Source organism: Acomys russatus, chromosome 20, assembly GCF_903995435.1.
Source record: "Acomys russatus chromosome 20, mAcoRus1.1, whole genome shotgun sequence".
In the NCBI taxonomy this organism is placed as follows: domain Eukaryota; kingdom Metazoa; phylum Chordata; class Mammalia; order Rodentia; family Muridae; genus Acomys; species Acomys russatus.
Genome location: NC_067156.1, coordinates 52,123,662 through 52,134,493, shown reverse-complemented (window position 1 = coordinate 52,134,493; position 10,832 = coordinate 52,123,662). Strand labels below are relative to the sequence as shown.

Here is a 10,832-nt window from a genome sequence, read left to right as displayed (position 1 = left end):
ACATATATTTTAAAAGGAAAAGCTCGAGGGTTCAGATGCCCACACAGCCACCAGGGGGCACTCTAAGAACTTGCTGCCGATCAGAGTGGCCTAAAAGCCAGTTTGGCCGCTGTATCACAGGGGGAACCTGAAATGCCCAGCTGAAGCTAGACGCAGGCCAGATTCTGCCAACAGGAGGGAACAGATCTCGGAAAGTTGTGCCTTTTCCCAGCCTGGTCTACAAAGTGAGTCCAGGATGGCCAAGGCTACACAGAGAAACCCTGTCTCGAAAAACCAAAAAAAAAAAAAAAAAGTTGTGCATTTTCCCACACTGCTTGGAAAAGGTGAGGGGAGCTACCACATGTCCTATTGGAGGATTTAGTGTTCTTAGCCCTCCCACTTGGCAATGATTTTTCCCTTCACATCTGCCAGGCAAAAGAGAAACCACGTGTAGCCCATCACTCTCGGCTTTTGGTGGTGGTGGTGGTGGTGGTGGTGGTTGCTTGTTTTATAGGGGAGGAAAGAGTTTCTTTCAGCTTGCTATTCTCTCAGGTCACACTCCATCCCTGAGGGGGAAGTCAGGGCAGAGCTTAAGGCAGGAACCTGGAGAGAAAAACTGATACAGAGCCTGTGGAGGAGCACGACTCACTGGCTTGCTCCTCCCATCACTCTTAGGTCATATTTCCGTTATTAAGTAAACAAAGGCAGCTGCATGCTAAACAATGTTAGAACATCAGTTAATCCCATGCACACGGCTAGCAAAATACTCAAAGCTGGGATCCTGGGGACCCGGACTCTCCATGTGGCCTTGTACCTGGGCCTCCTTGCTAGAAATTGAGGTGGATGGGACAGAAGCCATTCAAGAACGTCCCATTTTTTCTTAGTTAGTTTTGCCTGGGGCTTATATGCTAACAGTCTGCCTTTCCCTGCTGTTTTATTTTCCAAGCGCTCAGGTGTTCACCGTTATCCACTGCCTGAGCATGTAGAGACTTTCGGAAACAATTCCTGTTTTCAATCCCTTCCAAAGGTGGATTGCCCCTTGTTCCAACTGTCACAGATCGACACTCAGTGCCACAGGGTTTGTGTTTCAGTAACCCAGACTGTAATTAATAACAGCCCCAAAGCTCAAGAGTAGTGATGCTGGTGACTTAAATAGCCAAAATGACAATACAAAGGGCTGTCTTAAAGAGAGGAGGGGCCACATTAAAAAAAAAAAAAACATTTATTGTAATAAATTGCTTATAAAGTTATACAGTTACTATGTTGCAGTGTACTATAACCATCCTAGCGTGAGCTACCTATTATTAGTTATTGTTTATTTTTTCCTTCACCTAATTCACAAATTACACTTTATAATAGGTATATATGAATACAGAAAAACAACATACAGGAATTTGATAGTCTGCAGCTTCACTCATCCACTGGGAGACTCTTGAAATGTATTCCCTATAGGTTAATGGGAGCACTATAGCTTCCTAGGGCCCCTATAACAAAATACTACAGCTAAGTGGCTTAAGACAACAGAAATGTCTGTCTGTCTCACGCTGCTGGCAGCCGGATAGCCTGTTTGCGCGCGCATGCGTGCATACATGCGTAGGGCTACACTTCTCTAGAGCTCTAAAACAGGCTTCCTCGCTGCTTCCGGTGTTTATGCCCAGATGTATTTGGTCCTTCCTGAGATGGAAGATGGTCAGTCACCTTCACCCAGTGTCTTCATATCATCTTCCCTCTGTGTGTGTCTCTTTTTATGAGGACACTGGTCATTAAATTGGGGCTTCTTGCCTCAGTGACCTCAATGACCTTGGAAATTCTCTCTCTAAAAAGGCAATGATTTTTAGATTCAGGGAACTAGAACTTCAACAGGTCTTTTAGGAAAATGGACGAAGTTCAGCTCATAACAGGAACCATGTTTTGAGGAAAAAAAATGACTTTTAAAAGTCTGTGTTGACAAAGCCTCGTGAGTAAAAAAATACTAGTGGGTCACAGTACCCCAAGGGCTGTAAATCTTCCAGGTATCGTAACAACAAGTGGACGTGTTGCAGAAAGCTATGTGATGTGACTTTGGTGAGAATAGCAGCATTATAAACCACGTGAGCTTCAAGACTCAAACTGTAATATGTACGCTACATCGGGTAATTGCCTGACGCTAAAATGTAAACTGAGGCACCCTGGGCAGCTCCACCCGCAGTGTGGCCCAAGCACTTCACATGGGAACTAACTCATCAGGAAGCCAAGCCAACGTGATTGATTACAGTTCCACAGTTGTTTGTTTGGTATCTTCCCATTGGAGAGTCCCTAGTGGTGCAAGTCTTGTGGCTACTTCTGATTGGTTGAGTTTAAGTGTTGCTTTCCTTTAATGTGCAAATGTATATGCAGTTCAACTTACAAACCAAGCAAAGCTAAGATCATGTAGAAGAAAAAGTCTGTCTGTGTGCCTTTGTATGCTTTGGGGTCTGGCCTCCATTTTAATGCTTTAACACTATGGTCACCAATAGAGAAAATTAAATCCAAGCAGAGAGGGAGTGGGGAGGGAGAGAGGAGAGAGAGATGGAAGGAGGGAGGGAGGGAGGGGAAAGAGAGATTGTTGTAAAGTACAAAATATCATAGAATTGCTTTTTTATGGTGAACACAGATTATCTGTACACATTGTAGCAGTAAATGTTCACAAAATCAGATCTCATCTAAGGACCACAGGTGTTCACTACACCCCAGAGGAGGCCCTGCCTCTGTGTGTCACCACCAGAGGGCCTGTGGTTCTCTTGGGTTTCAGTTGGAACGCTCATGGTCCATCAGACACTGGTCTCCACAGGCCCCACTTCAGTTCCTGCCATGGCCGTTCGATGAACAAGGTCAGGGCCAGGCCACAGAGGAAGGTCAGCACACAGTGTCCAGAAAAAAGATAGAACTGTGGACAAAGAGGGCACAGTGGACAGCTTATTCCATGCCTCCACCACCCCACCCCACCCGCCTTTGAATCTGAGAGTATGCTGCCCCAACCCCATGAAGCAGAGTAGAGAATAAATGGTCCCAAATTAAGAGTGTATCCTGGACTGAAACCCTCGCCCTCTCTCCATCAACTAAACTTTAAAAACGGGTAACACAGAGACAGCTTTTAACAGAGCCAGCTCTTTGCTTTGCAGCTTGAGAAGGGCAGGTGGTGGAGGGAAGAGTAGGGCCAGGCACTTGCTCACCATATTGGTGTCGGTGTAGTGAATCAGGGTCTCCTGCAGTCCGTTATAAAGAATGATCACAGTGGGATGGAGGAGGTAGCAGGCATAGCTGATGCTGGCTGGGAGACTCCAGAGGCCACAAGAAAGCCCACGCTTCACCAGTCCTGATGGGAAAGGGTACAGAGTCACCAAGTCACAGGTCTGTCTGGTGTGTGTGTGTGTGTGTGTGTGTGTATGTCTGTGTGTGTGTGGTGTGTGTGCACCTGTGTGTGTGGTGTGTGCATTTGTGGTGTGTGTGTGTATGTGTGTGGTGTATATGTGTATGTGTGGTGTGGGTGCATGTGTGTGTCTGTGTGTGTGTGTGGTGTGTGCATTTGTAGGGTATGTGTATGTGTGTGGTGTGTGTGCATTTGTGGTGTGCGTGTATGTGTGTGGTGTGTGTATGTATGTGTGTGTGGTGTGTGTATGTATGTGTGTGTGGTGTGTGTATGTGTGGGGTGTGTGTGTGTGGTGTGTGGATTTGTGGTATGTGTGTATGTGTATGTGTGGGGTATGTGTGTGTGTGTGTGTGTGTGTGTGTGTGTGTGTGTGTGTGTGTGCTTTTGTCCTTTGGAGGCCAGAAGAAGGTACTGGAACCCCTGAAGCTAAAGCTAGAGGTGGCTCATGCTAGGACCAAGCACAGGTACTTCAGTGACAAGCACTCTTAACTGTGTCATCTCTCCAGCCCCTTCAGGTCCCTATTCCATCTCTTGACGTCCTCCAGCCTTCCCCCCCCCACACACACACACCCAGTTCCCTATTGCAACGCCTTGCAAAGGAAGAATATCGCTTCTCTATCGATGGACCCAAAATAGATTGCCTGGCACAAAAACAAATACACAAACACACATGTGCAATTAAGTGAATGAACCTGGAAATATTCGGCCATGGCCCCAGCCACCAATAACACCTGGAATCCCTTTGGTGACTGTTTCCGGGATGCCTGAAGTGTCTGTGCTCAATCAGCAAGGGTGATTGGGACCACCTGTTTTCTCTTTAAGCCATGTGTTCCCGCTGTGCTGGCTGAGGCTGAGCACTTTTCACCCACAGCCTAATTCTAACCTCATCCAATGAGGTCTCTGGAGTATACAACTGTCTTGCTTCCTCCATGGCTCTGTTCTGTGACTGTAAAGATTCAAGGAAGTATGGAAACAGAGATTTTTCTGGATGGTGCCTGAGTGGTGTTGAGTGGTTACCCCTTTACCTCAGTCCTACCTCAGGCCTAAAGAGAAAGGGAGGAAAATGCCAGGCGTTGTCAACATATCTATAATCAGGAGAACGTTCCTTTCTCTCTCTCTCTACGCCTTTCACCTCCTTGCCCCTCTGCACATCAAAAGCCAACAGCACAAAAAATATTCTCCTCGGCTATGGGAGAGGTCTGGTGACTCTTTTGCCTCCTCCCCTCAGATGGAAAGTGGGGCCTGAGGTGGGTGTGACCAAAGCCGTGTCCTCTGCTACTACATTACATCATTTTCTCACTAGTTTCCAGAGTTCTTGCCTAGACTCTAAACCAGCTTTTCTCGGGAGACCCAAACCTTGCCTTTCAGGACCTACCTTAGCATTTAAGCCAACATAAAAATTGAAAATAACATATGAGAGCTATTTACCCCCAAGGAGAGAGACAAACTGCTCCTTCTGCATTGGAATCAATTATTCATCCTTAACTCGGGTGCACAGCTTCGTGTTTCAATACTGTCATGCTCTGGAACAGGATGTGAGCCCAAGAGCAGAGCCAGGGACCCCCTCCTACCTCCATAGCCTTCCTGACAGGCAAAAATGACCCAGCCCACAGCTGCCGCCCATAGGGTCCGATGGAGGGCCTGGTAGATGGCAGCAGCCATGGAAGAGGTGGGAGAGCTGTCATCCATGATATATGCCAGGGCGACAACTACAAACAGAGTCAGCAGAGAGAAGGTCCAGCCCAGCATGGCCTGTACCTGAGGGGAATAAGAAGAGGATCACAGCTCAGGAACCACTGCACCCTTTTGCGCATGCTCACCTCTTTGGCGCCTTTTCTGTCACTTCACATCTTCTTGGTGTAAAACTCAACCTTTGCCGATTCGACTAAAATGAAATGTCAGCTGAGTGGTAAGCAGGGGTTAGAGACAATGGGGGTGAAGGGTGTGTGTGACTGACTATGAGAGGGTTTGATGATCTGCATGTGTGACATATGCCTAGCATCCTGTTGCTTGGGAGACACCATCAGGAGAACTTACGAGTCCAAGGCCAGCTGGGTTACATAGAGAGACCCTACCTCAAAGATCAAAAAGTAACTGTACAAACTAGTGACTTATTGAGTGACGTATTGATTCTGCACGGTCAACTGTCAGTAGATCATTATCACACTTGCATGCACGTACATAATGTATTAGATCGTATTTGCTCCCTACTGATACACACACACACACACACACACACACACACACACACACACACACACACACACACACACACACACACACACACACACACACACCCCTCCTGTCCCTCTGGACACCTTCCTGTTCCTGATAGTTGCTCTGCTACTCTTACACATTTAGTTTTTTGTAAGCCTCGGTCTATGCAGAGAAAAGCAGAGAAGAAGAGGGGTGAGGGACTTAGAGAGAGAGAGAGAGGGAGGGAGGGAGGGAGGGAGGGAGGGGGGAGGGAGGAAGGGAGGGAGGGAGGGAGGGAGAGAACAGTGCAGGGCAAACTGGCAGTCTAAGCCCCACAAGTTGAGCAATGTCACTTCCTGTGGATGATAATATACCATGGGTCCCTGGCACAGTACCTTAGGCAAAGCCTGGCGAAAGAACATCCAGGACCTCTCACACTTATTTTTTTTTTTTTTTCAATTTCCCACAAATGATCAATTCAAAGTCAGCTAGAAAAAAACATCTCTGTCCAACATTCCCTCCTCTCCTAATGTCCTCTTCTGTCCTTTAGTCAAAGAGGATGGATGCCTCGGTGGCACGGAAGGGGCACCTTCAGGACAGGAAAGAGAGGACCACCTCCAACTCAAACAGCAGAGGTGAGTTAAACCCTGGCTTGGTTTACGTCCTCGGTCTTATGCCACGTCTCTTGATCTCTTCAGACCCAGATCTACGTTTCCAGGCTCTCTGGCTCCTCTGTGCCCTAGTTGGTAAGTTCCCACGATGTCCGAGCTGACCTGAGACACAACCTACCATCATGACTCTGAGATCTTGAAGCTCAACTTCTCGCCCTAGGTTGGGCTATGTGGAAGGAAAGGAAGCTGTCAGGGCCTTCCCACTCTGCTACTTTGACCTAGGTCAGACTTAGCCCTTCGCCCTTCACTAATTCCTTGCTGTTAACAGGCCTGCAATCTCAAGAAACACAGCTGAGCCGCCCGTGCTGTACCCCGCTCTTTGCCTGCCTGTCTGCTCGCAGCTCTTCCTCCCTGTCTCATCCCTGGCAGCCATTGGTATGCGTGGCTTCCTCCGGTAGGAACCAGAGTCCTAGTTCTTCCCAGCTGAGTTGCTTCTCTGGCTCCACCTGTCAGCATCCCTGGCTCCACGCCCCTGGCCCCGACACTAGTCTTTGACATGGTTAGCCCAATGATTTTTCTTTGTCTTACCTTCTCCCCTTTGCTGATATCCTGTTCTTCCTGAAGCCTCAAGTGACCTGAGCTGTGTTTAAGGGTCTCCGTGATCATGCTGTTTTATCTGTATCTGGATAATATATTTTCAGAGCACTACAACACTAACATGTAAAAGATATACTCTTCCATGCAGCCACTTGTCCTGAGGAATCTTTTTGTTTGTTTGCTTGTTTGTTAGGGTGATTTTATTTTATTTATTAGTTAGTTAGTTTTTTGAGACACAGTTTCTCTGTGTATAGCTCTGGTTGGCCTGGAACTCATTTTGTAGACCAGGCTAACCTCGAACTCACAGAGATCAACCTGCCTCTGTCTCCCAAGTGTTGGGATTAAAAGCTGTTGCTACCACACCAGCTGGGTGATTTTTTTTTTTTAAATGTATTCTCATTATATATCCCCAGGCTTGAGCCAGCAATCTTCCTGGTCCTCCTGAATGCTGAGAATATAGGCATGTGCCACCACATCCAGAAAAATCCTATTTCTTGATGTTGCCATCAGTAAGACAAGATTTCCCAGGGAGGAAGGCCTCATCTCTGAACTGTCTATGACAAAGCCAAGGCCACTGAAGATCAGGCCTAGCGGAGGCATTGGAGGCAACAGTTGTGCCCCAATCGTGCAATAGGATTCTTGGTCCTTTGGCTCAGAAAGGAGGACTGGGCTCTGGCTAGAAGAAGCATTGCCTTCATGCTTTAGCACAGACACACAACACACTGTAGCACAGTCACACAACACACTGTAGCATGGACACACGACACCCTGCAGCACAGACACACAACACACTGTAGCACGGACACACAACACCCCACAGCACAGTAGCAAATCCAGCAGCCTGGCTCTGCCTGCACTTGGCTTGGCTTGGAAGAGTCAGGCCAGAGAGGCCACACCAATCCCAGGCAGACTTGTGCCCTTACAGGGAGACAAGGGGACAACATACCGTAGATTTGAGGATGTTTGCAGGGCAGTCTGAATGCATGAACATGCTCAGGAAGAGGCCCACAAGGAATGGGCCGCACCGGCAGTAGGGCTTGGTGTAATACTCTGAGAAATACAGTAAGGTTTCATCTTCACTGGAAAACAACAAGGAAGCAAGGTGGAGACTCAGCTTTGAGCTGGATGAGGAAAAGACAATGTCCTCTAGGGTAATCCACAAATCTAGAGCCAGATTTCCCAATAATGATCCACACACAATGGCAAGGGTGGTCTAGGCCCTAGACTCTAGGGCCTTGGGTCACAGCTGGTTTGTTTAAATTCTAAATTCCCTTGGGTGCTGTACCCAGATCTCAAGGACATATGATGACTTCATTCATGGTGGCCTCTAGGAATGTAGAAGAATCTGTGAGAGGAGAGGAGTTCAAAATAAGCCGGAGCCATCTGAAAGCCAGGGCATGGTGATACACACTTTTAATCCCAGCATTGGGAAGCAGAGGCAGGCATATTTTTGTGAGCTCCAGGCTAGCCAGATATGGTCTACATAGCCAGTTCCAGGACAGCCAGGGCTACATAAAGAGACCCTGTCTCAAAAAGGGGGGCGGGGAGAAGGAAGAGGAAGAAGAAGAAGAGGAGGAAGAGGGAGAAGAAGAGGAAGAAGGAAGAAGAAAAAGGAAAGGAGAAGAAAAAGAAGAAGAGGAGGAGAAGAGGAGGAGGAGGAGGAAACACTGTCCAATGCTGTAATTCCCATCTATGTCTCCTGCCACTAATAGCAGCACGTCTGAGAACTTATTAGGAAGCCAAACTGATGCCTCTTGCAGGAACACTGAAGAGGAGGAAGTTGGCAGTGGACATGTATGGTAACAGACCCTCCAAGTGAGCAGTGTCCATCAAGTTTGAGAAGTGCCTGCCTACAGTGTCAGTCGCAGATGTCCAGGTGACACCCAGGCCCACCGAATCAGAATCTGAACATGGGACCCAGGGCTGGGGATTTTCAAAGTTCCCTGGCACTCCAAAAGAAAGCAGCTTAAGAATGCCTGCCAGGAAGTTTTCACTGCCTCTCACTGAGGCTGGAAGGTAGAGCAGCTGAGGCCCCTTGATGTCCACACAGAGATGGTCAGAGGTGGGAAAGTTGCTCCAAGATTAGTGGATCGTTCTTTAGCTCTGACTGGAAGCTCTTGTAAAAGCCATTTCCCTGGGCCCCAGCACCAGGAAACCTAATTTAATTGGTTCACCTGAATGCTACAATAGTGGCACAAGCCTCTAATCCCAACAGCTGGGAGACTGAGGCAAGGGGGATTGTGAGTTCAAGGCCAGCCTGCATTGCTTGGTACATTTAAGGCCAGCCTGATCTACAAAATGAATTTTCTCGCCATCCCTGTGTGTGTATGTGTGTGTGTATGTGTGTGTGTGTGTGTGTGTGTGTGTGTGTGTGTGTATAATATACATATACCATATATATATATACTCAAAAAATATAGAAAAGGGCACTGGGCTCTACTAACCAGGAGTCTTGCAGTGAATTCCCTCACAAATACAAATAGTCCTGGGCCATGGTGTGTGTATGTGTGTGTGTGTGTGTGTGTGTGCGCGCGCACGCGCGCGCACATGTGTGTCTTTGCATGTAGACACCAGAGGATGACAGCCTTGGGCAGTGTTCCTCAGGCTTGTTGCTGTATGCCCATGTATATTCACCCCAGTGCAGATACGGGGGTCAGTCGACAATTTGCAGAAATCAGTTCTCTCCTCCTAGCACGTGGGTGGGTCCAGGATTGAATTTAGGTCCTCAGGCTTATAGCAAGCACCTTTATTCTCTGAGCCATGTCGAGTGTTTTGGTTGTTGTCATTTGTTTAAGAGACGATCTTTCACTGGCCTAGAAATCACCAAGTAGGTTAGGCTGGCCAGCAAGCCTCAGGATCTACCCGTTGCCACTTGTGCAACACTGGGATTGCAAGAACTGCACGCCTTGCAAGCATGCACCATAACACTCCTCCCCTTTTTTTTTTTTTTTTTTTTTTTTTTAATGTTTTGGTTTCTTGAAACAGAGTTTCCTGGAACTCACTCTTTGGACCACACCGGCCTTGAACTCAGTGTTGGGATTAAAGGCGTGCACCACCAGTGCCCAGCCTCTTTTTTTTTTTTTTTTTTTTTTTTTTTTTTTTTTTAATGAGAGTTTTGTAATGCACACATAGGTCTCTGTGCTTGTCTTGCTATCTTCCCAGAGCCCCTCATGCTGGCTTTATTAGAGATCAGTAAAGGCTGTTCTGGAAAATGTTACATTTGTACACACATCTGAAAGAAGTGCTGGAGGCAACCCTGACAAATCTTAGACACTAACACTGTGTGGCCTTGAAGAGGTAACCCCAACTTCCTTACATGTTCAGTTTCTCCGTCCAGCAAGGTATCTGGTATCTACACTAAGGGAGAACCCCATTTCAGCCACACGGGGGTGCTCCTGTCCTCTGAGAAACATGTCCTACAGCAGAATGCATTTTAGAAGACCCCCTTCCTCCCCCACCCACTGCAAATTGAAAGGTTGGGAAATTTGGGACTTTCATCCACATCATCAAAGGTGCCTAACCCAGTTTTTTCATACGTTGATGGGCACAGGACAAACAGCCTGAGGATTCTGCAGACTTCCCAGACCTGGTGAGGGCAGGCAAGGGACAGAGACAACCAAGCTGGACCGTGTTACCTGGCTGCTGACGGAGATGCAACTGGAAGTTTGTAAGCCAGTGTGAGCAGAGCAGTGGCAGTGAAAGATGCCAGGAACAGCAGAGCCCCGAAGAGGACAAGGACGCGTTTACTTCTGCAGAAGAGATGAGATGGCAGAGAAGGAATGCCTTCTGGTTGCCTTCAGCGCAGCATGAATGAGGGGCCACAATCCCAGGAGCCCTGTGGCCTTGCTTTCAAGGGAGGAAGTGGGGGGACTTGAACAGAGCAGGAAAAACTGGGCAGGCTGGGAGTTCCTGGACTGCCTGATCTTGACCATTGACAAGTAGTGGGGACAGTGGACAGAACCTTGAACTTGGTTCCTCTTCTAGACAGGCTTGGTAATAGTACTCTTGCCTGGCCTACCCAGAAGCTTATACTGTGGCTCAAAAAAAGACCATCCTTGGGA

At 47.7% G+C, this 10,832-nt stretch overlaps 1 protein-coding gene across 1 annotated transcript in view; it reads right to left on the bottom strand.

Annotated features, from left to right (window-relative positions):
• Positions 1-2,622: 2,622 nt before the first annotated feature.
• Positions 2,623-10,832, bottom strand: part of LOC127204451 (O-acyltransferase like protein-like) — a 46,950-nt gene continuing 38,740 nt past the window's right edge. Inside the window, exons 11-15 of the mRNA XM_051163464.1 lie at positions 10,407-10,520; positions 7,718-7,850; positions 4,939-5,125; positions 3,171-3,313; positions 2,623-2,884 (exon numbers count right to left, since the gene is read on the bottom strand). Of these exons, the coding sequence (XP_051019421.1) occupies positions 2,759-2,884; positions 3,171-3,313; positions 4,939-5,125; positions 7,718-7,850; positions 10,407-10,520 (703 nt within the window). The 3' untranslated portion in view covers positions 2,623-2,758. The remainder of the gene's footprint in view (positions 2,885-3,170; positions 3,314-4,938; positions 5,126-7,717; positions 7,851-10,406; positions 10,521-10,832) is intronic.